Source organism: Aspergillus foveolatus, assembly GCF_047715535.1.
Source record: "Aspergillus foveolatus strain CBS 279.81 unplaced genomic scaffold BDW70scaffold_37, whole genome shotgun sequence".
NCBI lineage: Eukaryota > Fungi > Ascomycota > Eurotiomycetes > Eurotiales > Aspergillaceae > Aspergillus > Aspergillus foveolatus.
In genome coordinates, this window is record NW_027396101.1 from 27,336 (window position 1) to 54,091 (window position 26,756).

A 26,756-nucleotide genomic window follows, 5' to 3' on the forward strand; every position below is an offset into this window, starting at 1 on the left:
AGCGTCAGTGATGGCGCGTCTCACTGAAGAAGGATAGCACACCTAGAACAAGAGGATTAGGGCCAGAAAAGAAAGGACAGGAAAGGGATAAGCAGCGCAATAAGAGAGTTGTCCTGGGAGGAGTGGAGGCAGTAAGGATAAGCGATAGCATTAGATTCAGCGAGTAGCATGGCAGCACGAGAAGTTTTAATTATAACCTTTGCCGCCTGCAGACGGCATTTAACGACAGACTACTTGAGGACGGGCTAAACGCTTTGCAGAAAGATCCAATAGTAATCGGTAAACCTGTGACTAGTGACCAGTGATAGTGACCAGCAATGATCCCGCCCCTCTTCCAGCAACGCACCTGATGAATAGGAAAAGGAAAGTGAAAGGGTGAAGAGACTTGGGTTGGGACAAGGGTCGTCGCCCGACGAACCAAGCAAGATCGAGAGATGCGGCTGCCAGTTGGCTGAGAACTTGACTTGGGTTATTAGTTGGCGCGCGATCGGCCCTGGCCGCGCGAAGCAGGGTGGTTGGCGACTCGCCAGTCCTCAGTAGCGGCTTCGTCACACTTCCGGTCGGGCTGCCAGAAATGGGATTGGACCATGTCGCGCTCAGGCGACAAGCCACTTTGTGAGAGAGGTGTCAGACGCCCTTTTCCCTCACCGTTGTCCGTGCTATCCGCCAGGGAAGCGCGGCACAGCATAAGCATGGCGGAGATTGCAACTCCTTCTTCGTCGACTTATTCGCCATTTGGCGCCAGCCAGCGGTTCCCATATTCCCTGCATCTCACAGTCACAGTTCCCAGCTCGACGGAGAATATGATGAAACATCGGCAGCCTGGTACCATAGGTTATCTGTTAAGTTAAGCATACAAATAAAATGCATGACAAAAAAAATAGAACGGCTTTGTTAGTTCAACAGTAAAGAACACTGGTGATACTAAGTAAGTTGAAGGCGGATGCTTGACAGATATAGCGCACCAAAACTGTAGAGTCTACTCCCAGAACGAGCCTCCTTCTGTAATATCAGCCCCGATCGAACTCTATTCCTTCTATTCTAGGAATATGTCTGTACTGAACAGCTCAATGTTTTCAATAAGTTTTCAATAAGGTGTATTGTGGGCGTCTGGCTAACTGATCTTGTGCGTGATTCATAGTTACTGGCGCGCAAGCAATGGCGCGGAGACGGGCGCTAGCTCTCGCTATCTACTAAAATTTTTACTGCCCAATATATCTAGAGTAAAACAGCTATAGATTTTCTATCTTGTGCTTTGTATAAGCTCGCCTCACCTTGCCCGAATGACGTCTCTCTGACTGAGAGCCACTTTGAGCTAGACGTACCTATTCCTCTGCCCTCGTTTGGCTCAATCTTCGAACCCCTTTTCTCATACATTTGTTTGTTCCTTTTTCTTTCTCCCCCTATCTTATAATAGCGGTTGATAGAGTACATATATTATTAGAGGTTAAGTAGGCACCGGTAAGGTTAGTTAACGGCCAGCCAAGTCGCTGACTAAGACCCTTTTTGATGATAGAGAAACTGATATCCCGGCCTCACCGCCAGAGGTCAAGTATCTTAACTAGCCGTTTTATGAATCCCTCTTGGGAACACCAGGCTTGACAGTCTATCATTTCTCCAGTCCAAACGCGCAGCTACCAATCCCGCTTATCCCTTTTTGAAACCCTTATACTTCGACTTTCGCAACACCATATTGCTCTCAAAAACCTTTGTGCTTAGTGACCGCTAGCAAACCCCTCCAAAGAAGCTCTACCCCGCCAAACATTCCACCTTAGTTCTCCATAACCCGAACAACGCATGCCATATACACGCTAAAGCTAATTCAACTTTACTCTTCGCGCTTTTTTTAATATAGCTTTCTCGTGGAGACAATCAAGTTCGAGGTGGAATACGCCTTTACCCAAGCGTCTGCGATAGAATGTCTGTCTCTATACAGGAGCTGGACACTACTGTCCAAGCCTTTTACGAAGGCAAGGGTGAATTGGTAGGTTAAAGGTGGTATGATAAGGCCGGATGAACTGTTTGCTAACTCTTCAACCTGCAATCTAAAGCAAAAACAAGCTCAGCAGACACTAACAGAAGTAAGCCCCCCGCCACGAACGCGTTGCAAATAAAGGATCACGTCTGACTCGCTTCGAACTTAGTTCAAACAAAATCCGGATGCCTGGTTGATAGTCGGGAATATACTTCAGGAATCGCAATATCCCCAAACTAAATGTGGAGTGTTCCACCTTATGCTATTGACCGATTGCTGACATTTATAGATCTCGCCCTTCAAGTTCTCGACGATGTTATTATGACACGATGGAAAGTTCTACCAAGGGACCAGTGCCTAGGTGAGTCTATACGAAGGCAATCGAAGCTGCTTGATGCAGATTATCTGACAATAACAGGTATTCGCAATTTTATCGTTAATTTCATCATCGAAAATTCCAAGTCTGAGGAGAAGTTAAGAAGTGAACGGGCGTTCTTGAACAAGCTTAACTTGGTCCTTGTTTCCATACTGAAGCAAGAATGGCCACATAATTGGCCTACTTTTATTAACGAAATTGTCTCCTCGTGCCACACAAGTCTTTCCATCTGTGAAAACAATATGGCGATCCTTCGACTACTGTCCGAAGAGGTTTTTGACTTCTCTCAGGATCAGATGACGTCCGTTAAAGCGAGGAACCTGAAGACGACTATGACCCAGGAGTTCTCGTCGATATTCCAGTTATGCTCTGAGGTACTTACTACTGCAAACCAACCGAGCCTAGTCAAAGCCACGCTCGAGACGCTCCTTAGGTTCTTGAACTGGATTCCCCTAGGGTATATCTTCGAGACGCCCGTCATAAATACCCTCTTAACGCGGTTTCTCGACGTCCCTGAGTTTCGTAATGTGACCCTTAAATGTCTCACAGAGATTGGTGGGCTGCAGATTGGGCATCCCTACAACTATGACGAGAGGCTGGTTCACATGTTCACGGAAACTCTGACCACAGTATCAAAGACCATTCCACTATCCATGGATTTGAAGAGCACTTATGCCAAGAGTAACTCGAGGGATCAGGAGTTTGTGCTTAATCTGGCATTATTCCTTTGCAGCTTCTTCAGCGCACATCTCAATGTGAGTTCTTCGCGTAAAACATATACTTATAACTGAGTCTTCCGATGCTAACCGATACCAGCTCGTTGAGAAGTTGCCTAACCGGGATTATCTCACGCATGCCCACTTCTACCTGATCCGAATCAGTCAAATCGACGATAGAGAAGTGTTCAAAATCTGCTTGGAATATTGGACCAGGCTAGTGCAGGAGCTCTATGAAGAAATGCAGCAGCTTCCAATCACCGACATAAACCCCTTGGTGAGCATGGGCGTGAGTGGCTTGTCCAATGGAGGCGCACCACATCCCAATACCCTTGCCGGCTACCCCCTCCGCAAGCACAAATATGATGAGGTTCTTTCGAGTTTGCGCACCGTCATGATAGAAAAAATGGTGCGTCCAGAAGAAGTTCTGATCGTTGAGAACGAGGAGGGTGAGATTATACGCGAATTCGTGAAAGAAAGCGACACAATCCAATTATACAAAACCATCCGCGAGTGTCTGGTCTACCTGACACATTTGGACGTTATCGATACCGAGAATATCATGATTGAAAAGTTAGCTAAGCAAGTTGATGGTACAGAATGGTCCTGGGCAAACTGTAACACACTTTGTTGGGCGATCGGATCAATATCCGGTGCTATGAACGAAGAGACCGAGAAGCGTTTCCTTGTCACTGTCATCAAAGACCTTTTAGGCCTCACGGAAATGAAGAGAGGGAAAGACAACAAAGCTGTCGTGGCCAGTAACATCATGTATATCGTGGGACAGTATCCGCGTTTCTTGAAGGCTCATTGGAAGTTCTTGAAGACAGTTGTTAACAAACTGTTTGAATTTATGCACGAGACACACGAAGGTAAGTTCTCCAGTCTTATCAACAGAGCACTCATAGCTCACACCATTCAAAGGTGTCCAGGATATGGCTTGTGACACATTCATCAAAATTGCCAACAAGTGCAGGAGACACTTTGTTGCGCTTCAACCAGGAGAGAACGAACCTTTCATTGAAGAGATTGTTCGCAATATGCGCAAAATTACCTGTGATCTTTCGCCACAGCAGGTCCATACTTTTTACGAGGCTTGCGGTTATATGATTTCGGCACAGGGGCAAAAAGGACTCCAAGATCGGCTGATTGAGAACTTAATGTCTTTACCCAATTCCGCCTGGGACACTATCATCGCGCAAGCCAACCAGGATCCTTCTGTCCTTCAGGATGGGGAGACAATTAAAATAATTGGGAACATCATGAAGACCAATGTCGCAGCCTGCTCGTCAGTCGGTACTTATTTCTATTCCCAGCTAGGCCGCATTTACCATGACATGTTGAACATGTTCCGGGCATCCAGTCAGCTCATAAACGATGCTGTTGCGCGCGATGGTAAGTTCTATCAAGCTTTCCCTGCATTAAAGCTAACACTCTCTTCAGGGGATATTGCGACCAAGACTCCTAAAGTCAGGGGACTCCGAACAATCAAACGGGAGATTCTGAAACTTATCGACACATACGTGCAGAAAGCGGACGATTTGGAGATGGTCAATGCGAATATGGTCCCACCGCTTCTCGAAGCGGTCCTAGTGGATTATAATCGAAACGTACCCAACGCTCGCGAAGCTGAAGTCTTGAGCGTTATGACAACGGTCATCCAGAAGTTGCACGTATGCTGTTCCCTTCCCCGGCCGAACCTATGCCACTCGGCCACCTATGTCTGTTGAATGCACGCTCACGTCTTTCTAGAATTTGATGGATGATAAAGTGCCGCTAATCATGGAAAGTGTATTTGAATGCACTTTGGAGATGATTAACAAGGACTTCCATGAATTCCCTGACCACAGAATTCAATTCTTCAAACTGCTTCAAGCAATCAATCTTTATTGTTTCCCGGCGCTGCTTAAACTTGACGCCACGCAATTCAAATTCGTCATCGATTCTTGCATGTGGGCAAGTAAGCACGATAATCGGGAAGTTGAAAATACCGGTCTCACAATGTGCCTCGAACTTATGAACAACATGGCCGAGGTTGATGTACAGACATCGAACATCTTCTTCCGTCAATTCTACATCCCAATCTTGCAGGATGTATTTTTCGTGCTCACAGACAGTGATCATAAAGCAGGTATGCTTATCGGTGCTGCCGGAAGAGGAAGAATACAACAGTACTAACCCTCTTAAAGGTTTCAAATCCCAGGCTATGCTGCTGTCGCGGATGTTTTACTTCATCGAATCAGGCAAGATTCAGGATCCCATTTACTCCCCTGAACAAGCACCTATTGGGACTTCCAATAAGGATTTTCTCCAGAAGTACGTTGCGGATCTTTTACAGACGGCTTTCAAGAATCTGCAGGAGTGAGTTCTCAGGTTTCCCCATTTAAAGGTTGTCCGATGTCTAATAGCGTGCTAGAATCCAAATCAAGCAATTCGTCGTGGGCCTGTTTGCTTTCAATGACGACTTCAACAAATTCAAGACACACCTTCGCGACTTCTTGATTTCGTTGAAGGAGTTTGCTGGGGATAATGCTGAACTGTACGCCGAAGAACGGGAACAGGCTTTGAAAGATGCCAAGGCTGCCGAGCGTGATCGTGCAATGAGGGTTGGAGGGCTCCTGAAGCCTTCAGAAATGGACCATGATGATGAGCTATGACTCGATGAAGAACTGAAATCCAAGACTGACCTATCTTCCTCGGCACATGTGAAGAAATGTTCGAACGGCTACATGTCTTGCGACTACGGAGACTGGCTGGACGGCTGGTCCTTCTATGGACTGTAAGTGCGAGATGTCCCGTCTGTCTATTCTAGGATGTATTTTGGTCTCCCAGCCGTTCAAACCCTGGTTCTTTCCTTCTGGGATCAGGATCTCATGGAATGTTAGTATCTGATCTATCATTGCGATTTTGTCCTCAGACTTATATGGCCTGACGCATGTTTAGCATGTTGTCACTCTGCGAGCCACAACTTCTTGTCCTTCGCCTGTGGCTCTAGTTGTATTTAATTCTAGATAGGCTAAGGACATGTAAACATTATACATCTTGTGAAGGGCTAACCTAATTATCGCCGACAACCTTAAAAACGTTCTCGAACATGTGGGGCACGGCAACAGGCGGGCGGTGAGCCCCGCATGGGATTGCCCATCGATAGACAACACAAACTAGAGTACTTCATAGAGCCACAACTATATCCGTTATTGTTGCCCCAGCCCGAATAGTCTTTCAACAATAAATAATGTCTTATAGCCATCAAATTGCCTCTCAAAATTCGACGTCTAGCTCACGCGTCTCCTCTTTAACCCGAGTGCACCATGATACACCAGGTGCCCAGGTTACTGGGACGCTAAGGCTGAGAGCAGAAGGCGACGCTCAAAACGTGGCCGAAGAAACGCCGGCACGGCATATACGGTGGAGTGAGGATGTGGTAGACAATGAGGGAATGGGGAAAAAGAGCTCAAAAGGTACATTCAATGCCAATCCCAGATTACAAGACTTTTTCGGTGAGACAACCTGAGCTAACTGATCGCCTTTAATTGCTCGCACGCGCACACTAGTTTGCTGTATTTACCATAAGACAAGGCCCGTCGGGGAAAGTAGTTCGGAATCAGAATCATCGGGCTCTGAATCTGATTCTGATAGCGGCCGCGAAACCAAGAGCTCGAATGACAGAAGAAGCTGTGGACACTCAAACCATCGCCGTGATGCTGCTCACAAGTCATCGAGAAGAGGACGCGCCTCAGATGGCCATAGTCATGACAACGAGAAAGTCCAGCGCAAAAAGCCTAGTCCCAACGCATACGAAAAGATGCCGAGATATACAAAAGGCTGAGTGTGATATCATCATCGGGCATAAACTTGAATGAACCGTCATACAACACATATCGATAATCAGTCGAATTTTTAAGCATGCATAAGTTATAATAGCCCCTATCTCGCCGGTTTAAGATGTCCCTCGGCATTTGCAAGCATGGTCCGTGAAATGGAGAAAATGAGACGGACACTCGGTCTATCGATCTGGGAAATGGCCGCCCTAAGCTTAGGGCGCATGGTGCTCTCAGACGAAACATGTGGCAACCGTGCGCAGTTCAAACCCGTGTTTATCGCTTGAAACATAGATTATGGCGATGTGTTTTACTCTACCACCCAAAGCAAGCTGATACTGGACTAGTACGTTCACTCTTGTACGCCGTAGAGAGCTTTTGAAACGCGGAACCTATCTGAACTGGATTTTGGTGCCTAGAGAAAACTCTGCTACTATAACATCATACTTCTCCGCCTGGAAGCGACTCGCTGGCCCCGTGCTATTTCCGTTGAGCACATCGTCTCAATGACCTCCTGTTGATTTCTGGCCTGAAGCTCTTCGGCTGCAGGAAGCTCATTCGTTGAGCCGCTCGAATAAGCTGAAATCAGATCTTTGCATACACCTTCCACACTCGGAATATTGGCGAGAATATTCGGTGCAACGTTCTGTCCAGGGGCCTTTGTGTTTGAAGAATGCCGTCTAGATTTCTTGCCCGCATTCGAGTCCGCTTCGTCCTCGTTCATGGAATCCATACCCGAACTGTTGTAAGAGGACAACTGGTGGTTACCTCGTGCAGTGTCCTGTCGATGTGGGTGCTTGTCGAGGGTATGTCCATCCAATATGTCATGCTCCCCGTTTGTCATATTTGATTTTCGAGCCTTTTTTACAGAGGCATGCTTATTCCTTCGGTCTTGTGACTCTCGGGTTGACTCTGTGTTCGAAGTAGACTTCCTTGGTTTATCCCCGCTGACGGCCGGTCCAAGCTCGTTTGTCGATCGTCTCATCTTGTCCCTCAAGTTTGGTTCGGCATAACTTACAACAGTACCTCGTCGCCGTGACGGCCGGGTACTAGGCATATCTGCTGTTGTCGCGATCTCGGAGTGTTCGATTCCATCAAGTGATGGAATGTTCGGTTTTGTCTCCCCGTTCTTCTTTTGTTTGTTACCGCTTTTACTCCCATCGTTGCCAGAGACTGGGGTGCGGGTACTGGACTTCTTCGGGGATGCATTTTTGCTGCCGTTCACGGCGCCTTTCCCTTGTCTAGGTAAGGAGTTTTCACTCTTCTCATTGTATCCCAAGTCATGGTTTCGGTTGCAATCCTTCATGACACTTGGCTTTGTTGGGGAAAGTATATTGGTATTCGTACTCTCTGTTATTGTTTTACCAGTTAGCTAGAATCGCGCGAGATAAATTTGGATTACATACTTGGTTCAAGCACTCTTCGTTCCCCATGTACATGAGCTGTAGACCTTTCACTAGGTTGAGGCTTCATTTTGACTGGGGAGTGGTCATTTTGCGAAGATAGCGTTGGTGACTGTATTGGACGACGGAGTTCGCCGCTGTCATCATCAGCTGAGGCATGTTCATGCTGCGAAAATAATTTTGGCGATTGGGTTGGGCGACTGAATTGAAACTCGTCATCCTCAGATGGGGACGATTCAAAGAGGCTCTCGTCGTCCTCCGCTGAGAATTTGCGCTTTGCTCCACATTTGCGCGTGAACTTCGAATCGAGAAGGGATATGGACCGTGTATCAGCCTGATCCTTGTTGACCGTTGCCGGGCCTATTTTCTTCTTTCTCCTTGTTTCAAGGTTGGGGGGCAGGGAATGTTCGTTCTCAATATCATCGACAATAGTGTTTGTGTCCATAGAATACGCGGGTCCGCCTGTTGAAGCCTCGTCGTACTCAACTCTTTGTTTTGGGGATATAGAAGAATCTTCGAACCCAGAACAATTCGGACCATCTGTGTCGCTGTCTCGTAATTCTTGTACTTCTTGCGCACTATCATACGTCAACATATTAATATTCCATTGGTTTTGCTTGATTAATGTGTACTCACTTTAGCGTGCGTCTGGGATAGAACTTATCTTCCATGATGACAGGAAGTCTCCCGTCCAAGAATCCGAGATTCGGCTCGGGGTCTGTGTCATCAACCTCTTTTGGACCCGATTCTCTTGATTGTCTCGCTGGAGCAGGCTCGCCATTTTCGCGAACTGCTCTAGAGTAACGGCGTGGCAGGCTACCCAACTCAGTTATCAGATTGCCTAACTCCACTAGTTTGCTGTCTAGCCTTGCTTTGACATCATAAACACCATCATGAAGTGTTCTTGCAGCCTCAAAACGCTCCAACTCCTGCGTCAGGGTTATAATTTGTTCCCTGAGTGACACATTCTCAGAAAGAAGATGAGAGACTTCAGACTCGAGACTTCTAATGCGGAGGGACTGGATTGAGTTCACTCGAGCTATCTCGCGATTTTGACGCACGAACCGCCTTTTTACTACCCGAAGAATCAGCAAAAAGCACAATAAATTGCAAAGTCTCCTTGATAAGACGAACAGATTTCGATGGGCTCAGACGAAGCTGTTGACTCATTTAAACGAGCCATGTTCGTGAGGAAACAGTGGCACAAACAATAGTCCTTCGCGCTGTGTGGTTGCCTGAGCGAATTCTCGTAAAGATTTTTCTTTCTCGAAGTAAGAGCAGATGCTCTGCCCAGCAAGGAATGGCAACGGGATACTGAGTGGTGAGTATTGCTTCAGAATTAAGTATAAAAGGTTCCTGCGAAGGGAATTATTTGAATTCGGCCTGGTTCGCTGGGCGGCTGAGGTTGTTGATGATTACCCTAATCAGGGATAGCTCGCGCTCCTTTTGTTTTGGAAAGTGCCGGCGCCCGCTTCCACTGCTCTTGCTTCTTCAACTCCATCGGCAGAGTACTCCACGTCAGCTCAGTTGGGTATTGTATCACTACTACTAGCCCAAACAAACATTTAAGCTACAGGTGCCGAGGCTTTTATTCGAAATCCGATAGTCAACTACTGGTCTCGATAACCTTTAATTCATCCTTGATCCGAGTACTTAACACCATGGCGTATGCGTCCCGCCCGACCTCCATACTTCCTCCAGGGCCATCGACGGCGTCTCTCCGACAAACAAATAGTGCAATATCACAGCAGCAATCTTCTGCTCTGGCAGCCCGTGTTGCGTCAAAGAAAGCCGAACTAGATAATCTGATTCAGCTCCGAGACATGAGTAATGACCTTGCAGGACAGATGGAGGCTCTTCAAGCCAAACTCGAAACACTCAAAGATGGTACAGAAGGTGAGTTGCTAATATGTCGACATGTTATATAAACTTCTTGACTAACTTTTGTTTTTACTTGATCAGCTGTGGCATGCGTACTCGCTAACTGGGATAATGTTCTGCGAGCAATTACTATGGCCTCGAGTATGCTTTCAATCTCTCTAACTTTATCCTGCTGACGAAGTTGTCTCATGTAGCTAGGTTGACAACGTTGAAACAAGTGGCTGGACAGGACCCGACCGCTGCTGAGAAGGATAATGTGTCGACTGATACGCCTTTACCAGCTACACTGGTTCGAATACCCGCGAGTCGATAAGGCAGACTTGATGAACCGTGAAGGTTCTCAACTCTCCTTTAACTTACATATTCCTACAAAGTACAGGACACGGGAGACGGGCTGTCACTGAATTTCTTTTCTCTCTTCACCTGGACGTCAGTAGGCTCTTTAGGAACCCCACCTTCAACCGTCCAAAATCAATCTAACCTGATCACTCAGGTTAACTTGGGCAGCATCAAAAGGGTGCTAGCTAGCGCGCAAAGCCCTTATGGTGGACAGAGTACCTAACATGTTGATGGTTAGGTCATACTCGAGTCCCTTTACACCACGTATTGCAGTGGATAAAGCGCGGCGGGGTATGAAAATAGCCCATGGGCGGAATTGCGCGTATTTAAATACTCTGATCAGATTCATCCTTCGTCAGAACCACTGCGGATAATCCTCATTCACCAGAATTTGACGCACTCCGCACCACACGGGGTTGGTCTCGGACTTGTTGCCTTGCGTTCGGACCTCTTGACTCTCTGGGGACGAGCTCAGAGCGCAAGTATTCTTGGGTATACTTCAACAGGATGTTCGGCATAACAAGTATTCAATTATATATCTATGTTCACAATGCGGTATCTTGTCGTTAGCCAAGGCTAAATTGACTAGATCTTCGACATTTGCAAATTAGTATGTGTGTCAATCTCGGAGTACACCTAATCAATCCATAGTACCATCGGGACGCCGGGTCAGAAGGGGGAGCCTTGAAGTAGCTTCTGCACTCACATTACCTAGATTGATCTACCGGTTACCCACCTCCTAGATGGCCAGCTCAGCATACGGGCCCAGAATATTGGCAGGATCTTGTCATACGATGACTAGAAATGCCTCTACCTGTTTCTTATTGTGCTGGCCTAGTCAGGACATATGTCTGACGATCAGGCCGGAGTGGTCTCAATTGACCCTGTGTTATCATATTATGTCCTCTCTAGTTGGGCTCTAGCCGAAATGATTTGTCTTGATCCACTTGTATATTCGTTCACACCTAATCCAGATCATATGGTCGATGCACGATTGGTGCTTTTGGTCCGTTCGTTATCGGGCCCGTCCATGGTGTTTCGGTATCATGTTCCCTGATATATCCATGGATGTATATGAGGGGTTGCGTTTATCTAGCATTCAAGATAGGCCGCAAGCAGAACAACGTGCGGATACTAATCATAGCAGTCTCGAGCTGCTTACTGGAGCAGGATCGTGCGCTTGGTTTAAAGTCGAGCCGGCAAGAGATAAGAGCGAGCTAGGCATATAGATAGACGGTACGCGGTACTTCCTCCCAGCACCAATAGGTCGGTTCACAGAGACTACTGTACGTGAATAAACTTGACGGCTATATAACTGAGAGCAGTCAAAATTTGGATTCGCAAATAACTAGCAAAGACGATAGAGTTGAAATTAGTTGGATTAAGTAAACCAGATGGGTTGGCTTCCAGTATATTCTGCCATGTACTCAGTACTGTGTCTACTCTGCTCCACACGGAGTTGATGGTAACCAGAATAATTGAGGCCGAGAGCTTTTCGCAAAATTCTTATCTGCTCGCTCTTCACTGGCGCTTGCCCCTTTCTAATTTCTCATGCAGAGCGCCCGAGCCACGAATTAATTCCCCAGCCTTCCCCACCATTCCAGCGTGGTTGCAGCCCGAGAATCTGCTCTCAAACTTCGCCCAGCAAGGTGCCCACAACACTCCTCTCAATGGCACAGATGGAAAATCAGAGCCAACAGGCAGTCCCAATGTTGACAGTGTGCAGAGTGGTTTAAACTGTCCTTGCGCTGGCTAGAAATCGTGATATAGCCTCTTTCTGAGAAAATAATCACGCATTCGAAGGCAGCCACACCAGGTGGCATCACTGCGGGGAGGTCGGAGTGGTCAAACGCCGGCCACACTTCGGGTCAATGACCCGCTGAGCGCGCATCACCCGTCGGCTGTTCTCCACAATCCAATGTTCATTCTGGGTGGCGGATGGGGCGGGTCAAGGCAATAATAAATGTAATATTATATATGTATAACTAACCGTATACTTATTTGTAGAGGCCTGTGCGAGCCCACCAGTGGTACGGTGCTGTATGCTATGTGGCTAGTAGACTGACAAGCTGGCCAACACTGCTTGTCGTCGAGACCCAACAACAAAAAACCAAAGTGCAAAGGCATTATTAATTTCTCAGAGGTCATAAGAATGGCTCGAATTGTTCCCGAGGTCAGTTTTCCGAGCATTCTTGCGTATTCCTGATCCTGGAGGTCATTTGCCAACCTTAAGGTTCTCTTGGGAAGGAGGAGATGAAAACCCAGGGCGTGACAGGCTCTGAGTGGTGATGGGTTCCTGTCCCACCAAAGCAGCTGCGCAAAAAAGTTTGAATTGGGCATGCTAGTCCCGGGGAAGCCTAGCGCAAAGCCCACATTCTGGCTTCCCCTCTCCCATTCTCCACTCCAACCACAGCGGAAGGGAGATCAACGAAAGGCACCAAATAATCAGCAGTCGACTCTTTTCTGATGATTGAACAGCGAGTACCTACCTTAGGCGATGATGCTAATGAAGAAACCTATAGCACTAGAGCGTATGTGTCGTAGTACAAGTGTCCATGCATCATGCATCCATGCATTGGGACTAATCGGTCTCCACTTCCATCATAGCGCCTATCCTCTCAGCTTTTCCCCCAAGGTCGAAAATCCCTCTATAATATTTATCATCGGCTCCCCATTAGCCTGCTCACTCACATTCTCTCTCTTAGATTGGGATAACGTCCATCTCTCTGTCGGATCTTCCCTTACCTCTTGTCTCTCTTTCCGTCCCGCTTAGGGCCAGCGAATCTCTCAGGTCATACGGCTGCGATGATGATATTAGATTTGCTTACTATGAGGTGACTGCAGTGTCTGAACGCATAACCTCCTCGACCTCAGCCTCTGACCCAACTTGCTTGCTATATTGTGCAATATTTTTCCATCACTTCGAACTATAACGTCTTTTCAATCGTCTTCGGTATAAAACTACCTCGTGGTCCTTATTCTATTTCGCTCCAGCTTAGCACAGCCGTTTTCACCTGCACAAGTCTAGTCCTAGACCTCCTCCTCTATCCGGACATTCGCTCATCTTTACTCTCCGACTGTCTCGCCCGAAAATTGGTGTGGTGGTGCCATTCATCTGAATTGCCATCATGACTACTGAGTGGTCTCTTGACTTTTGTCTGGTCTGTGACCGTCAAACTTTGGGGGCACCATACTGTTCCCAGTCGTGCAGACTGGCCGAACTCGATGTGTCGCACGAGACGGCACCTTCTTATACAATAGACTCAAGAGTGGCCTCTAGAAAAAGCTCTAGACTGACAGGACGTGCCGCCATAACCAAGTCGGGTCCTGATACGACTCAAACTTCGTCTTGGAACTCCTACCGACCACATTATCAAAAGACATTGTCGCCTTCATCGTCTCAAACCTCGTTGTCTTCCCTTCGGAGCAACTTATCACAAACATCTCCAATATCGTCGCAGTCTCAGACCGAATTACGGGACTATGCGAGCTGCTTTGACCATGTTCGCGACCTAAAGAGACGCCTAACCTCATAATACTTCGGAATAGCGATGCCACACAACATCTTGGTCAACAACTGACTATTCGTGATACCGAACGAAACCCTCAGCGTACCTCCTCCAACTCTGCTCCTCTAGACCGCTCTTTCCGCTCTATCCTTTTACAATGTTGCAGTATACCCATCGTTCCGGTAAAACCTCGCTATGCTCCCCTGCAGATGCAACTCACCCCGCTACTGTTCATCCCGAGATTGGGTCGGACGATTTGACGCTGAAATGATGAAACTGTGCTTATGGAAGAGAACATAAAATGAGATCACAGGGAAACATGGGAGGAGCTTAATCTTGGTTGCCGACGACGTGGGAGCTGGCGTATGATTTTATTGCATTTCCGGCGACATATCTGACACTGCATCTAACGCCTTTTTTTTTGACTGTTATGTTTCTCCTATTTCTTCCTCTCTTGCTTTATTTATGTTGGCTTAGGCTCGGTACATTGGATTTGCTTTGGTGCTTGGCACGGATGGGATGGTGTTCAGGGATCTTTCTGTATAATAAGATAACAAAGCAATTATAACAATGATTATTATGTCCTAAGTATACTCGCGTATCAACTGTAAGACTATTCAGTGTGAACGCCATAACCTGGGCTAGCTTCACAGGTAATATCGCCTTAGGCATAGGGTCTAAATTTGGCGCGGCGATCAAAAACGTACTGTCTCAATGCTTCCTGAGGAAGAAGAGTGAGCTTTTGAGCTATTCCATCTTATTGCTTCTCATTCTATATAAAATGATTGATCTCAGTGCAAAGCCTACGAACATTAAATCCCCAGGAGAAAGAGGTTAAGAAAGCCTCAGTGAAATTAACTCAATGCTTCAACAAGCGACACCTCATTCTTTGGAACAAACCTGACCTTGTACTTCTTCGGTATCGCCACCAGGCTCGTCGGGTCAGAGTTTCCCTTCAGAGGATGCCACTCTATCTTCTCGCCGGTAGGTTCAATACGGAAGCTATTCAAAGTACGTATGAAAACAAGGTACAGCTCGCGGTTGGCGAGGAGTGAGCCAGCGCACATGCGGTAGCCCATTCCGTAAGTGAACATGGGCGCATCGGGTTGCTCGAACCAGCGCTCTGGTCTGAATTCATTCGGATCACTCCATACTTCGGGGTCTGTTTGTCCAAAATGTGAGTTCAGATATGATGTCTCGGGCTTGCGTGATGAATGAGGTTAAAAATATGGAACAGATAGTGACGTACCCATGTTGCAGGCCCAAGCGTTCAGGAAGAATACAGTTCCTTTAGGAATTACCTTACCATCGTAGGTAATATCCCTAATTGACGTGCGCGGCAGGGCGAGACGAAGCACGGTGTAATATCTGTAGTGGCGTCTCAATTTAGATGCCGACACAAATACGAGGGCGAGATGAGAGGGAATACTAACCTGAGACACTCACGGACCAGAGCAGCGACATAAGCGCATTTTTGATCGTCTGCAGGGTTACACAGCGGTTGGCCTTCGCTGTACATTTCCTGAATGGCTTTCGCTGCTTTGTCCTGGATGTCGGGACGCTGAGCGAGAAGAGAGATACTCCAAGCCACGAGAGTTGTGACAGTATCAAGACCTCCAGAAAGCATGGTTAAACTAATAGAGGTGAGCTCCTCAGAGTTTAACTTGGCCTCCTTGTCAAGGATTACGTTGGCCTGGATGCAAGGTTTGTGGGTACCCTTCTCCATTCGATCGTCAAGGTCCCGGTTGAGTGAACTGAGGTACTTGTCACGCCGGTCTCTCATCTCCTTCGCTTTGTGAGAGTTGCTGCTAAACGGGTTGAGACGCAGGATCGGAATATAATCCTGCAGATTACCCGTGGTACTTCTAAATTTGCTGATTTTATCCTCGACTTCGGTGATCTCGTCAAAAAGTTCTTCTTCCTGGGATGCTACACGTACTCCCCAGTTCAGAGTAAGGGCAAGACTCAGGCTGAGACGCTGAATCATAGCCATGGGATCCACGGCTGTCTTCCCACCATTCCCATACTTGTAAAGCTCCGCTACAAACGCCTTGGACTCGACGTCCAGATGATGCACGTAAGACTCGACGGAGGGCCGATTGAGAGCCGACGCTGCGCCCTTTCTGCGCCTCTTCAGCGACTCACTGTAGGGGGAAGTACCGATCGTTGTACCAGCTGTGTTCGAGACAATCTGAGTACTATGTTAGCAACCAGTCAAGTGCTGAATCGAGGAGAAATTAGCAGGGTTATTCTGAACACACTTTATGGAAAGTATAGAACTCAGGCCTGGAACTTAGGGCTTGTGCATTTTGCCCAAAAAGGACTTTCGCAGCCGCGGCAGAGTTGACCACTAAGACAGGGATATTTCCTAGCTGGATTTGGTAGACGGGTCCATATATCTTGGACCAGATGCGATATTGTTCGGCTGCGTCCTTTCGAATTTGCGCCAGATTGCCTATCAAAGGCAGTCCACGAGGCCCTTTGAAGCCGGGGATGCGAGCTGAAGCCCGAATGAACTCATTGATTATAATGTAAAGCAGAGGTATCGCGAAAGCAACTGCAGTCAAGAATTGCAGGGGATGTTCGACGGCTCTGTCGTTGACAAACAACAACGCTTCGGCGATGGCCATACTAGCGCAGGTAGCTTCTGTCGTTTGTAACTGAAATGTCTCGTTTGTATCTGGTGTGGCTCGAAGTTCTTGGATTCCTGAGGGTCAATAGTGTAACCTGGGGCTTTCTCATATAGTATGCCAACGTCACATTCAGAATTAGCTGACCTTGCCATCTCCACTTCGAGAGGAACTTTTCCGTCTCACAGAGCGCTATGAGCAAGGTTCAGGCGCTTAGATCCACCCCACATTTTCTGAACGACCTGGGGTAACAGGGTCAGGCTTTGGAGATGCGTGGTTGTTGATTCGCCACGGCGACGCTCTCTTGTTGGGAGCAACCGAGAGCATTCCGCACCCGGAACAATTCCGCCTAACAACACCGGTATAATTCCATATCTCTAGTCTTTTGGTGTCCATCAGACATTAAGAGTCCTTCTTGGAGCCCATTCTCTGAGAGCGGATTGTTCATCTTCCTTTGTGGAGCTTTTCAGAAAAATTTCGACCGACGAAATGTTGCTCGAGGCAGGTGCTCGCAGTGAGGTAAGTGAAGAACTTTGAGGCAAACAATTTTCCTGATTTGCATTGATGAGAAAACCACTCCGTCGACCCTGTAGCTGAGTTAGTGAAAGTGCGGCCAGATTTATAGCATCCATTTTGAAGTTAGATTGGCACGGATACGGGATGGGACAGATCATTATACATGTACGAAGCCGAAGAACGATGCTCACATCCGAATCGGAGTAGGCACGACAACTCTCAATCCCGAACCAGTCATTAGGAAGAACGGGCGTGTATGTTTCTGTTTCACGGGAAGCAAGACAACACATGCGCGCTTGTCCTGAGATCACCGCAGGAACTCTGGATAGCAGCCGATGGCTAGAATAAATGCGTCACAGAAGGCCCCACGTTGGAGTCTCCATCGAAGTATAGTAATGATGATACTCAGCCAGTCGATTATCGGCATCCTGCCGAGTGCATGATCCTGGCTTCGGGAGACGCTCCGTGCCCCTTTATGAAAAGTTGTACTCTTGAGTATACACAAAGGATCAATAGAAATCAAACACTGTAAGGCATGATAATTACTCCGCGGCTGATAACATCATAGCTTCCAAGATTATAGTCAGTGGGTCGAGCCCCAATAAATCAGGTCCGAATGCGCTTGGCAGATCTTCGCAGTCGCTCAGTCCAGAATCGCCGGTGAGCCTGGGTGAAGACCCTGACGAAGGAAGTTACCTCGACACACCTGCCTATTTCAAAAGCTCAGGTTGGTCACGGGATGGACTGTCTCCCGATTCTGACGGATTCTTCTAATCCCGATCGTCTGGCTGTTCCTGGATGCTGGCCAGCCTGGCCTCTGGAATCTGGCCTCTGGCGCCAAAAAATCCTTTGCTGGTCACATGGAGGCCCGATTCTAAGCCTGCTGTCTGCCGAGCGGCTTATTGGTGGGACAACCTGGATTTACGCCGCGAAGCCGTCATCGCTCCACTTGCAATTGTGCTCCAATGGTCGCATGTGCTGGACCTGCTAGAACTTGGCAGTCTGAAGGGGGTCAACCGGATACCATTCATGCGGCGCACTTGCTGGGGAAACGTCATGACGCAGTATAAGAGAATGGAAGGTTACCCGGTCATTTCCACCTTGACGACCTTCGTCCACGTCCTCATATCCTCCTGGGATTCCTTTTCAGACATCACCTCTTTCTACTTCTCTTTCTCATCATTATACCCTGCTCACTCTTATCCCTCTCATTTTCCCTCTGTCTTTCGTCTATCTTGAACAGCTTCGTCCGTGATAGGTATGGGCGGCCCCAACTAAATCCTTTGTCGCATTCTCCCTTCCCATTGCTTGTCTTGCCTCAATTCTTCCAGCGAACGTTATCAAGTCTGACTTCTTTATTTATTATCCAGATATTCTAGATATTACCTTGCGCGCATAAAACATTCTTCGAGATACTGATTGCGCAACCGTTCTCATCGCCTCGGCGACAGTCCAACGTCAGCTGCGAGCAAATACGTTTGAATTGTCGACCTTGATCTCACACATCTTGCAAAATGGCGTCTCGTAATACTCGCAGGATACTGCGACCTCTCCTCTATGGTACTGCCGCAGTTACAACCGTGGGTGCAGGTGCCCTCTATTTCTCGATCCGTCCCCGCAACATTCCTGGCCTCGAAGCGCCGGCTGTTCCACCGCCCGGTTATCATGAAGGCAAACTTGTGCCTCCCAGCTTTCCTAAAATCAAGTCGCGCCTTGAGCAAATTGAAGATCTCAAGCGCAGTTCTTCAGGTGATGATGCGGATGTGTATGACCTTCTCGTGATTGGCGGAGGCGCTACAGGGTCAGGAATTGCCCTCGATGCGGCAACACGTGGATTAAAGGTAGCAGTGGTCGAAAGAGACGACTTCAGTGCTGGAACAAGTAGCAAGAGTACCAAACTTGTTCACGGCGGCGTGCGTTACCTGGAAAAGGCTGTTTGGGAGTTGGACTACAATCAGTCAGTATACCTGCGTTTGTTTCGAAGGGTGCGATCAAGACTGACATTCTTGAATTGGATTTCAGGTATAAATTGGTGAAGGAAGCTCTAAGGGAGCGAAAGTACTTTTTGAACACCGCTCCTCATCTTTCCAGCTGGCTCCCGATCATGGTACCAGTTCAAAAGTGGTGGCAGATTCCCTACTTCTGGGCCGGTACGAAATGCTATGATTGGCTAGCTGGCTCTGAAGGAATTGAGAGCTCCTACTTCTTGCCAAAGAGTAAGGCCATTGAGGCTTTCCCCATGCTTCGAAAGGATAACGTTCTCGGTGCTATGGTCTACTACGGTATGTGTTCTGTGACTTGTGGGAAATTGAAGTGGAGGCGCTAATATTGTAGATGGTGCTCACAACGACTCTCGAATGAATGTTTCGCTCGCAATGACGGCTGCTCTATATGGTAGCACTGTTGTCAATCATATGGAAGTCACAGGCCTCACGAAGGATGCGTCGGGAAGATTGAACGGCGCTCGGCTTAAGGACTGCATTCCCGAACGGGACGGCCAAGGAGCAGAGGAGATCTCCATCAGGGCGAAGGGTATCATCAACGCTACCGGTCCATTCACTGATTCCATCAGAAAGATGGACGATCCCAATACCAAGGAGATTGTCGCACCCAGCTCCGGTGTCCACGTTATTCTGCCTGGTTACTACAGTCCTTCAAACATGGGCCTCATCGATCCGTCTACATCTGACGGCCGTGTTATCTTCTTCCTTCCCTGGCAAGGAAACACGATAGCTGGTACGACAGATGCCCCAACAGAGATTACGCGCCAGCCTCAGCCGTCTGAGAAGGATATCGACTGGATTCTCAAGGAAATCAGAGGTTATCTGGCGCCCGACATCAACGTTGGCCGATCCGATGTTCTTGCTGCCTGGGCCGGAATTAGACCTCTAGTGCGCGATCCTAAGGTGAAGAGCTCTGAAGCTCTTGTCCGCAACCATCTCATCACTGTTTCTTCCTCGGGGCTGTTGACTTGCGCTGGAGGAAAGTGGACGACTTACCGTCAGATGGCTGAAGAAGCTGTTGATGAGGCCATCAAAGAATTCAAACTCAAGCCCCGTGAATTGCACGATGTCCCCGATATCAGTGGCGTTGGCGGACGCGGTTTAGTTGCCGACAATGCTTCGCTCGATGGCTCATGCCAAACTCACCAGGTTCGCCTGATCGGAGCTCATGGCTGGTCCAAGACTCTGTTCATCAATCTTATTCAACATTACGGCCTTGAGACCGACGTGGCTCGGCACTTAACCACGTCGTACGGAGACCGAGCGTGGCAAGTGGCAGCACTCTCTTCTCCCACACAGACACGCTTCCCCGTCCGTGGACAGCGCATCTCAGCCCTCTACCCTTTCATTGATGGCGAGGTCCGCTTTGCCGTTCGCCACGAATACGCACAGACTGCAGTCGATGTCATCGCCCGAAGAACCCGCTTGGCATTCCTTAACGCCCAAGCTGCCCTCGAAGCGCTTCCTACAGTGATCGACTTGATGGGCGAGGAACTTCATTGGGATAAGAACAGGAAAGAAGTCGAGTGGAAAGACAGTGTGCAATTTCTGGCTTCAATGGGATTGGCCCCAGACCTCCTCAACGTGACTAGAGATCAAGTAGAGAATGGTAAAGTTCAACAGCTGCTTGCTAGTGAGAGAGGCGCATTCACGCGAACTGGTGAGTACCCACTGAATATTTAAGGCAGGTATCGATACTAATATCCTCGCAGAGCCCCCTGCGGACGTGCTCGCAGAAACACATAATCCAGTAATGGGTAGCGAGGCCGGTGCTAACAAATAGACGTTAACGACATCCCAAAACATCTTTGTTATTATAGACAATAATAGAAAATGTACTTTATTCCAATATCCATACCGGGACAGATTGTCTGCAGTGCACTGTGGTAGTATCCTTAGGTAGCAAGGGGCTTGCCTCTTTTTGGACACGCTCCAGCTTTTCGTATGCTTGAGCGCATAAAGCGTCCGACGCGGTTAGGCTCGCCATGGATTATAAGAACGAGAGCATAATAAATTCAATTAATGTAAATTGTACTGCTAACACGGTAGATTTGAGGTAGAATGTCAGTGTTGTTTCAAATTTGGGAATCGTTCGATAGAAGTCAAGAGTGATATGACGTCGTCTTTTCAAAGCTCGCCCTACGTAGCAGCACGTCGACAGCTGTCAGGAAATGCTGACATTCGGTCCTCAAGCCTGTAAATGGAGTAGGGAGTACGGGCTGAATAGTGACTACTCGCATATTGTCAGCCATTCAGCTAAAAACATTGTCGTTTTGCTTAATATCTGATACGTCTATTTCAGCAACAGAAGAAGCTGTGGGTTGATGCGTCTGAAACATCCCTGACATGGTGCTTTTCTGAATCAGCTCCGTTTAGGACATATCACCAAAAGCAAGAAGACTTTTGCAGCGTGTAATAAAGGGGGTGTTATCTGGGCATAACGAGGACTCTAAACGATGTCCTGCATGCATGAAACTCATTTGAACTGGGATATGCAGGGTTGGAAAACTAATAGCAATGGCAAGGGATACATTTCGTAGTAACCGAGAGGAGAAAGAATGCAATAGAAAAAAAAAACCAAAACTCCATCCACTATATATAATGGATCCGCTGTGCCAGAGACGCCTAAGAATCCTAACCAAACTGAGAAGAAGGCTGAATTCCCCAAACCCGTAGAAGTACGATTATTCGATAGTAGATGCGCAGTAAATTAGTTGAGACTACCAGAGTCTGTCCAATGGCGATGCTACAAGGAAGGCCCAGCAAACTCTTTCGCTCTCCAAGTAAAGCCTCGGCTGGTAAGAGGAGTCAAGTGCCCCCATGGAATCGGCGTTCAGGAACGCAACCTTCAGGTATGAGGATGTGCCGGCCACCCGCCAGATGTTGACGGCCGAGGCGAGAAGAGTGCTAGGTATTTGCGATCTCTGAAAGATCGTGTTATGACTTTGCCGTTCCAGATCCTGAAGGTCCTTCTGAATAGTTGTCCCAAAACCGCGCAACCGCTTTCCGGACGATTTCTTTGTTTTTCGGGGTCTTCTCGTAGTATTGTCGGTAATAGTTGAACAATGCGAATTCATGTCGATTCAGCAAGTAGTTCGGATTTCCTTCAACTTTCCGCCATATTGAGTCGCGAGCTGACGCTAGAATCTCTCCATCTCGACCTTCAAGGGCACCTTTTTCGCCATTCCTGGCAGCGTTCAAAGCCCTCATATAAGGAGGTTCGTGATCGGAAGACGTTGAATTGGCCATTTAGAGTAAGGTATAGTAGGCCTGCAATATTTGGACAGCGCTGGGATTGACTTGATGACCACGGTTATGACACAGCTGGACGAGAAGATAGTGGCTCAAGGGTTTCTGTAGTAGTAATGAAGGAGATCTTGAGGTAGAGAGAGAGAAAGAAGAAAGAAGAAGAGTGATCGATGAGGATCCTGGTGGGCATGGTTCTTCGCAGGCCCCGGACCTTGCCAAATTAATGCACTGAAAGGTGGAGCAGGGGTGGTGTGGGCAAATCGTGGATCGAGTCTCTCGTTACAGGAGCACAGCGGCATGAAAGAGAGAGGGAGAAAAAAAAAATAAGACAACAACTGCTTGCGGGGATTGACGAAGGCTTCTGCAATTTTTTCTTGCGGCTTGCTGCTCGAATACGGGCCCGCGCATCGTTAAATCATGCAAATGCAGGAACTGCTGCCTCACGAAAGGAATCGAGGGCGAACCGTTATGGTATATTGACATTCGACCCCATATCTATTTTGTTTTTGGACCAGAATGGAGATGTCGGGAAATAACAGGATTAGGAGCAACCTCCAGAACGGTAACCTGAGCCTCTGCCAGACTGTGACTGGCCATGTGGCGGGTGGGGTTGCGTACGGGCTCACCCGCTGTAGCAGCGCCTCGTAAGGTCCTTAATAAGGCCAAGTATCATCCTTGGCGTAACGGTTTTGCATGTGTTTTGGGAGATCCAATTCGGTGTTTGAGCCGTTCTGGGCCCAGTGGCTTGAAACCGGTTAAGACGAGCTATCGATCATGATGTTGTCTGACCAGCCAATCTTATGATTGTTTTATCGTTATTATTGATATTATTGTGCATGTCGGCACGTAGTACGACATACCTCCGGTTGCAGCACTAATGCTTGATTGTCCAAACCTTGCGAAGCTCTTGGATAGGTCGAATAATCCCTCTTTGAAAGGATCAGGAATCCGCTAGGGAAGTATAAACGAACCAGACAAAGTGTATTTCCCTCAGCTGACGAGGGACGCGGACAAACTCCCTTATCCATCTTCAAGTGGAGCGACAGGGGAGCTCTAGTCGCTTTCTCGGAGTCACGGCCAAATGACTCGCATGAGCAAAGCAGCTTTTCAGCCTATCATGTGCTCGCCCAACTGCGAAACTCCAATTGGGTATCGGCCAACTGTTGCTGCGTTTGTCACACTGTGTTCAGACCGATTTATGCATAATGTGTAGTGGTGCATCAGGCGTCTTGCACTTCGTACGGAGTGCTCCGTACTGAAAGCAGCTCTCAATACTCGGAGGCCAGCCCTGTTCGGTAAGGTCGGCGATTTCGAGGTGCGGATTCGGTCCTCGGCAGCCGTACTTCTAAGGTCGCCAAAGTACACTGTTCTATGCGATGGGCCTTCCCGAATGTCTCGCAGGGCGTTACCGTACAGCTCACTGGTCTACGTCCCTTTGCTGTCATATCTATTGACATTGCTATATCCTCATCAGAGCTCTGGCGGGTGAGCGATGATGTACATTGAACTTATCATAAGCACGGGACAAGCTGATATCAGCTCCTCCATATATATTGTCAGAACTAATTTATTGGAAAGTCCTAGAGTCGTGTCCGGTAGATGCCCTCGGGAGCCGAGGTTTCAACACCAAAGCAAGGGTGAGCAACCTCCGAATCCGTTGATGTCATGAATCAGAATCGACGATCTGAGAAGCCAGCCAATAGATCAGCTTGTGGAGGGAGAAATACAGAGTACTATCCACGGCATCTTAACATTCAACAATGCGGTAGCTTTTCGCTAGGTAGGTACTTCTGTAGTCGCAGAAAGACTGCGCAAGTATTTGTCGAAGGCGAGTGGCGTTTTCCCTCCGTCAGGCTGCATTTAATATGTTTTCAAATGAATTGGAATAACGAGCAGCAGTCACCGCACTATTTCCATCGTGGTTGATGCGAGTCTCTATCTCCCGATCTTGGGCCGCTCAGCAAAATCAGGCTTTCTTCTTTGGATGCTCATACTCCCAACAAGTATCGTGATGCTCAATCAAATAACAGCACGCTTACCACCAAGCTTGGCCAAATCCAACTGTCGACAGTCTATTGGCTCTTTAAACGGTTAAGACCAACCTAATCTTATTGAAAGTAAAAGATAGTTATCTACGATGAGTTGGACCATGGTTGCTCGACCCCCGAGACGAAACTGGTGCGGAGTACAGTCAGCAGAGGTTCTGGCAGCATGAGTATGCAATTGCGCGCTAGTGATGTTGACAGCTCTGGCCGCCAGCCCCGATGCTTCCAGTACATAGCACTACATCTCACGCGCCACAAAGGCTCTCCGTTGAAGAAAGATATTAAAAATGCCTGAGGGTACGTTGTTGCATAGATGTTAATTATTTTCTCGCTTTCTTTCGCAGCCATGCTCCTTCTAACTAGTGTTCCCGCCAGGGGGAAAATCCAAGAACAAGAACAAGGCTCGCCAACCCGACGCCGCCGATTTGAATACTTCAGATGATAATAGGAGTGGTCTATCGGGAGCGAATGTAATAATGCGACATAAATGGCTTCTCTTACTCGATGCTAAATTTGAGTGCTAGGACGTACAGCCAGACACGACGGACAGCCACACGGCCGAAGAGACTACAAATGGGAAAGGGATTGATGCCAATTCGACTGACCATGGACACGCCGAAAATGATTCCGACGATTCCAGAGCAAAGTCGCCAATTCTAGAAGCTCTCCGATCCAAGGACCGCTTTGACGCCCTTGTAAGAGACCGAGACTCGTTGCGCGCCGAGGTGACCGATATGCGGAAATCCTTGGAAGAGATACAATCGAAGCACCATACAGATATGCAGGCTTTACAGAGCAAACTGGATGATGCCGAGAGTAAAAAGGAGCACGCGGAGTCTCAGTACCGTGGCTTACTCGAAAGGGTGAATACCATTAAAGCGCAGCTTGGCGAGCGTCTCAAGGAAGATGCTGTACGTACAGTGCTGGACCAAATCCTTGATACTTGCGCTAATATAACATAGGAGGAGATTTCCCAGGCGAGGTCGAGGATAGAGGAATTGGAGGAACAGAATTCAAACACGAAAGAAGAATATGAGGCTAAGATCTCGGAGCTGTCGGAGGAAAACCAGCGCATGGCGAAAGAGCTTTCGGAACTACGCGAACGAACGAACCTCTCGCAACAAAACTGGCTTAGGGAAAAAGATGACCTCTTAGAGCAGGAGTCGTACCTCCAGTCCGAATTCGAACAAGCAAAGGAGGCTATGCATAATTGGGAAGTGCTCGCCATGGAGGAACGTTCGATCAGAGAGAATCTTGGGGAAAAGGTTATGGACCTAGAGGAACAGTTGACTACTCTGAAGGACGCATATGAAAGAACTTCTGCTGAGCGAGATTCTCAAGCAGCGGCTGTGGATGGGTTACAGCGCGCTCTTCAAGAAATCCAGGCCGGTGGGTGCTTAGCCGTCATAGTCCGCGACTCTATAAACCGCTAATCTGTTGCAGCACGAAAACAAGAGCTTCGTGAACTAGTCGAAAGCTCTGATTCTCAGCTCGAGGGTCTTAAGCAGTCACTTAATGAGGCCAAATTAAAAGAATCAGAGGCAATGAAGTCTCTACAAGACCTCCAACAAGAGCTTGAGAGGGTCCGGCCATTCGAAAAAGAAGTCAGGGAGAAGAACCTCCTGATCGGCAAACTTCGACATGAAGCTGTTACTCTGAATGACCACCTAACAAAAGCGCTGCGGTTCCTCAAGAAGGGGAAGCCCGAAGACAATGTTGACCGGTGAGCATGAATATTTGAATTACCTCTTGTTTTATTATTCTGCTATCCAATCTAATGGTGCACAAACAGGCATATTGTCACGAATCATCTACTCCACTTCCTCGCACTTGACCGGTCGGATCCAAAAAAGTTTCAGATTCTACAACTCATCGCGGCGTTGTTGGGGTGGTCAGACGGTATGCTCCACCAAGCTTTAATCAAGAGTGACATTGACTTCGTTCAGAACAGCGTGAGCAGGCGGGTTTGGCTCGTCCAGGAACGTCAGGGGCCTCGGCTAGGCTCCGAGTTCCTGGCTCACCCATGCATCGTACGCCTAGTACGCCAAGTTTAGCGACTGAATTTCGGGATAACGGGGCAGCAAGCAAGGAATCGCTTGCAGAATTGTGGTCCAATTTTCTCGAACAAGAATCACAAGCCTCTTCCCATGATAATATTCCATTGACGAAGTGAAGCTGGAGATATACAGCAATTCCTACCATGTCCCCCCAATGAACTTAGACAACATCATAATATAGCAGCACCCATAGCTCCCATTGGTTGCACGAATATCCACGCTTTTCCTTATCTGTG

At 47.9% G+C, this 26,756-nt stretch overlaps 10 protein-coding genes across 10 annotated transcripts; 7 read left to right on the forward strand and 3 right to left on the reverse strand.

Annotated features, from left to right (window-relative positions):
- The first annotated feature begins 1,587 nt into the window (after positions 1–1,587).
- On the forward strand, positions 1,588–6,116 carry BDW70DRAFT_139469 (exportin CRM1). Its single transcript, XM_073737393.1, has 11 exons — positions 1,588–1,984; positions 2,052–2,081; positions 2,145–2,217; positions 2,265–2,336; positions 2,394–3,106; positions 3,168–3,939; positions 3,992–4,462; positions 4,511–4,740; positions 4,820–5,198; positions 5,257–5,428; positions 5,484–6,116. Exons 1-11 carry the CDS (start codon positions 1,919–1,921, stop codon positions 5,722–5,724), a joined length of 3,219 nt encoding a protein of 1,072 aa, XP_073594361.1. The 5' UTR covers positions 1,588–1,918; the 3' UTR covers positions 5,725–6,116.
- Positions 6,117–6,266: 150 nt separating this feature from the next.
- BDW70DRAFT_78430 (PPP1R11/YPI1 family protein) lies at positions 6,267–7,072 on the forward strand. The gene is made up of 2 exons (XM_073744842.1): positions 6,267–6,528; positions 6,622–7,072. The coding sequence occupies exons 1-2, from the start codon at positions 6,303–6,305 to the stop codon at positions 6,894–6,896; spliced, it is 501 nt and encodes a 166-aa protein (XP_073594362.1). The 5' UTR covers positions 6,267–6,302; the 3' UTR covers positions 6,897–7,072.
- A 680-nt stretch (positions 7,073–7,752) lies between these two features.
- BDW70DRAFT_151466 (shugoshin family protein) lies at positions 7,753–9,474 on the reverse strand (the record flags this gene model as incomplete). The annotated part of the gene is made up of 5 exons (XM_073739297.1): positions 7,753–7,800; positions 7,907–8,238; positions 8,295–8,869; positions 8,928–9,366; positions 9,426–9,474. The coding sequence occupies 5 exons, from the start codon at positions 9,472–9,474 to the stop codon at positions 7,753–7,755; spliced, it is 1,443 nt and encodes a 480-aa protein (XP_073594363.1).
- A 323-nt stretch (positions 9,475–9,797) lies between these two features.
- Positions 9,798–10,600, forward strand: BDW70DRAFT_78442 (DASH complex subunit DAD2). The gene is made up of 3 exons (XM_073744843.1): positions 9,798–10,187; positions 10,254–10,313; positions 10,367–10,600. Exons 1-3 carry the CDS (start codon positions 9,953–9,955, stop codon positions 10,483–10,485), a joined length of 414 nt encoding a protein of 137 aa, XP_073594364.1. The 5' UTR covers positions 9,798–9,952; the 3' UTR covers positions 10,486–10,600.
- Positions 10,601–13,462: 2,862 nt separating this feature from the next.
- On the forward strand, positions 13,463–14,263 carry BDW70DRAFT_78470 (uncharacterized protein). The gene has a single exon (XM_073744844.1). The coding sequence runs from the start codon at positions 13,640–13,642 to the stop codon at positions 14,045–14,047; it is 408 nt and encodes a 135-aa protein (XP_073594365.1). The 5' UTR covers positions 13,463–13,639; the 3' UTR covers positions 14,048–14,263.
- A 526-nt stretch (positions 14,264–14,789) lies between these two features.
- Positions 14,790–16,872, reverse strand: BDW70DRAFT_78478 (cytochrome P450). The gene is made up of 4 exons (XM_073744845.1): positions 16,282–16,872; positions 15,454–16,211; positions 15,270–15,388; positions 14,790–15,182 (listed from the first exon to the last, which is right to left on the reverse strand). Exons 1-4 carry the CDS (start codon positions 16,648–16,650, stop codon positions 14,875–14,877), a joined length of 1,554 nt encoding a protein of 517 aa, XP_073594366.1. The 5' UTR covers positions 16,651–16,872; the 3' UTR covers positions 14,790–14,874.
- A 1,393-nt stretch (positions 16,873–18,265) lies between these two features.
- BDW70DRAFT_139486 (glycerol-3-phosphate dehydrogenase GUT2) lies at positions 18,266–21,016 on the forward strand. Its single transcript, XM_073737394.1, has 5 exons — positions 18,266–18,424; positions 18,537–19,123; positions 19,189–19,448; positions 19,501–20,829; positions 20,882–21,016. Exons 2-5 carry the CDS (start codon positions 18,681–18,683, stop codon positions 20,950–20,952), a joined length of 2,103 nt encoding a protein of 700 aa, XP_073594367.1. The 5' UTR covers positions 18,266–18,424; positions 18,537–18,680; the 3' UTR covers positions 20,953–21,016.
- Positions 21,017–22,106: 1,090 nt separating this feature from the next.
- On the reverse strand, positions 22,107–22,418 carry BDW70DRAFT_161458 (uncharacterized protein; the record flags this gene model as incomplete). Its single annotated transcript, XM_073740983.1, has 1 exon — positions 22,107–22,418. The coding sequence occupies one exon, from the start codon at positions 22,416–22,418 to the stop codon at positions 22,107–22,109; it is 312 nt and encodes a 103-aa protein (XP_073594368.1).
- A 1,209-nt stretch (positions 22,419–23,627) lies between these two features.
- On the forward strand, positions 23,628–24,590 carry BDW70DRAFT_78623 (uncharacterized protein). The gene is made up of 4 exons (XM_073744847.1): positions 23,628–23,903; positions 23,997–24,055; positions 24,115–24,246; positions 24,318–24,590. The coding sequence occupies exons 1-4, from the start codon at positions 23,809–23,811 to the stop codon at positions 24,428–24,430; spliced, it is 399 nt and encodes a 132-aa protein (XP_073594369.1). The 5' UTR covers positions 23,628–23,808; the 3' UTR covers positions 24,431–24,590.
- A 792-nt stretch (positions 24,591–25,382) lies between these two features.
- BDW70DRAFT_78672 (putative Golgi matrix protein) lies at positions 25,383–26,755 on the forward strand. The gene is made up of 4 exons (XM_073744848.1): positions 25,383–25,852; positions 25,907–26,186; positions 26,256–26,362; positions 26,410–26,755. The coding sequence occupies exons 1-4, from the start codon at positions 25,537–25,539 to the stop codon at positions 26,634–26,636; spliced, it is 930 nt and encodes a 309-aa protein (XP_073594370.1). The 5' UTR covers positions 25,383–25,536; the 3' UTR covers positions 26,637–26,755.
- Position 26,756: the final 1 nt, after the last annotated feature.